The 2,780-nt window shown below is 47.8% G+C and overlaps 1 protein-coding gene across 1 annotated transcript in view; it reads right to left on the bottom strand.

The window, feature by feature from the left end:
- Positions 1–2,780, bottom strand: part of INSC (inscuteable homolog (Drosophila)) — a 145,550-nt gene that overhangs the window by 54,540 nt on the left and 88,230 nt on the right. The window contains exon 7 of the mRNA XM_008574984.1: positions 282–407. Within this exon, the coding sequence (XP_008573206.1) occupies positions 282–407 (126 nt within the window). The remainder of the gene's footprint in view (positions 1–281; positions 408–2,780) is intronic.

Below are 2,780 nucleotides of genomic sequence, written 5' to 3'. Positions count from 1 at the left end.
TCCCCCCCCCCCCCCCGACTAAACGCTCTCAGTAGGTCACCGTGCCCATGAAGTTGTGAGTGCCCTCGGGGCCTGTCTTTCCTGGTTAGGCTCCTCTGTCCCTGACCCTTCACCCCTTCATCAACTCCCAGAGTCAAGTTCCCAGCAGCCCCACCTGAATGGTGCCTAGAAAAGGAGGGGATCAAGGGACTTGCTCCATGAAGAGGGTGAGATGGTCACCAGGAGGCCTGTCCCCCACCCTCCTCAGAGACCTCAGGCCACACCCAGCCAGCTTCCCTTACCTTCTCCAGCTGGTGAACACCTTCTTCCACACAGCAGATGGAGGCCAGTGTGCGGAGCGCCTGGGGGTACAAGCACCGGAAACTGTCCTGCCGACAAACTTTGAAGAGTGCGACAACCCCACCCTCCTGCCAAGAAAAAGAATGACCTCACTGTGTAACTTCCCTGGGACTAACTCAATAATAATTGAGATCCCTCATTCAGTAGATAAGCTTTTGAGTCCCCCAACCCCCACACACATTCATACGCTCACACACTCACATGCATGCTACAGTGAAATGTTGGCTCCAGAAAAATAACACCCTTGATAGTCCAAGCTGCAGGTGGGATTCGCTAAATGCTTCTGGGGCTCAGGTGTCAGGGGCCAGGGCCAGCTTACTTGCCAGGGCCTGGGTCAATATCATTCAACACAGTTCCCAGACAGCTGGTGACTCCCTCTGAGCAGCCCCCTGTGAAGCAAGCCTGGAGAAATGGGAAGTAGGTTCCAGAAACAAATCTGAGGCAGGTCAAGAGAACTGACTAGATGCCCAGTGCGGGTTCTTGCTCTGCCAGCAGTCACCACGTTACTCCTCGGATCCTTCCAACCGCTACGGGAGGCAACAAAAAAGGTGTGTTATTTATATCGGTACTATCATTTATTCCCATTTTGTGTTGAAAAAAACTGAAGTCCAGATGAGTAAAATAATTCACCCTAAATCCACATGGTTCTTGTTTTTAGTCCTTAACTCTTGTTTGTAAGAGAAAGAAGAAAAAAACCTTTAGGAACGATCATCCCAGATCTTGAGTGTGAGCGTGTGCTTTTCCTTTTGTAAGAGCTGCACGTAGAAACTTCTTTACCTTATCTTGTGGAGACTTCTCAGTAAAGTGAACACCACCAGACAAGAATCTGAGGATGAGGAGCTCATCTTCCCTGCTAATTAGTCATATTTATTCTATAATAATCACTGGAGCCCACCCTAGCTCTGGGAGCAAAGTGAGAGAGCCAACACATAACAAAGGTGACTTGCCATGGTGCCCAGCAAACCAATGGCAACACTACCTTGTGTATCCAAAGCAGGAGAATTTGGATACCTCCAGCTGGTTTTACCTAATTCCCTGCCTCTCTCCCTCCCCTGAGGCTGGAAGGGTGCCTGGGGGGTGGCAGCGGTAAAGAATGCATGGGCAACTGATCTGCCCTGGGGCCCTGGGCACAGCCTTTAACCCCATCGCTCCTGGGTCTAACTAAGCCCATTGCACCTGTTCCCCGGACTGAGCAAACTGTTTCAGGAAGAATGTGAGTTCAATAAAATACCATCCCTTATCGGATTTTTGAGAACTCTGTCAACAAGAAACATACTGAGCACCTCCTATGTGCTCGGCTCTGTTCCGTGCACTGAGGGTGCAGCAGTGAACGACTGAAAGATGATGAGGATAAACTGGAAGGGGAGGCAGTGCCCACCACAGCACAGCACAGGTGCCCTGAGAAAAGTCAATCACAGATCCTCCCTTCCCTCCACTCTGGAGAGATAGTCTCAGGGGCCCTTTTCATTCTAAGAGTTTTGCTGCTGGTCACTGCAGGGACCACCATGAAGGTGTTCAACTCTGGTGGAGTTGATAATTTCTGACATTTTAAAATCAGCTGAGAGTGATCACAAACGTCTATATCCCTACTTCCTTCTAGAGTAGTTTATTTGGTGAGAAAGGGACATACCTTAGGGCTGGCAAATTCATTCATGTGTTCAAGAATATTAGTGGCTTATTACATGCCAGACATCATGCTGGGCACTGAGCAAGACTGCCTCAATCTCTGTCTATAATGAACTCATGGTCTGGCAGGGAAGGCAGACAATTTTGAAAATAGGTCCAAAGCTAGGTAGGGATGGAATGACGGGCGATGGGGGCACAGGGTTAAGGGAGCACAGAACAGGAGCCCCTAACATAATCTGGGAGGGGTTCATAGGAGGGTTAAGACAGACCCACTCTGATTTTACATGGCATATCATTACTCCAATAAAAATGCATCTGCATGAGACAAGACACTTACTCCTCTGATTGCTGGTTCCACAATCCTTTATCCCTGTCTTTCTACTTTCCCACAGGACATTAGATGAGATCCCCATACAAACTTCACTCAGAGAGTCACTGAAGCAAAATCCAGTTACTCTTTAAGAAAGTGAGAAGGAAAGAAAAGGAGTCCTAAGCTTTCCCCAGATTGCCCTGCTGGTCATTGATAGCCTCCCTCCAGATGTGAATGTGTATATATACATATATATGGATGAATATTTATATATGTGTGTATTTATATGTAATCATATGAGTTGTATAAACATTATTTCTACAGATAGGTAGATAGAGAGATATGTACATCTGGAACAAATAATGAAGAAATGGTGCCAAAGAACATGAGGCCCAAAGCCAGGCTGAATGTGGCAGCCCTCCTTTGGCTCAGGAGGTCCTGAGCCCAGCACAACTATATTTAAGCCTCTGCACGCACTTGCACTGGATCCTCATTACATCTTTTC

This window comes from Galeopterus variegatus, unplaced genomic scaffold (assembly GCF_000696425.1).
Source record: "Galeopterus variegatus unplaced genomic scaffold, G_variegatus-3.0.2 Scaffold1124, whole genome shotgun sequence".
Classification (NCBI taxonomy): Eukaryota; Metazoa; Chordata; class Mammalia; order Dermoptera; family Cynocephalidae; genus Galeopterus; species Galeopterus variegatus.
This window is presented reverse-complemented; position numbering and strand designations above follow the sequence as displayed.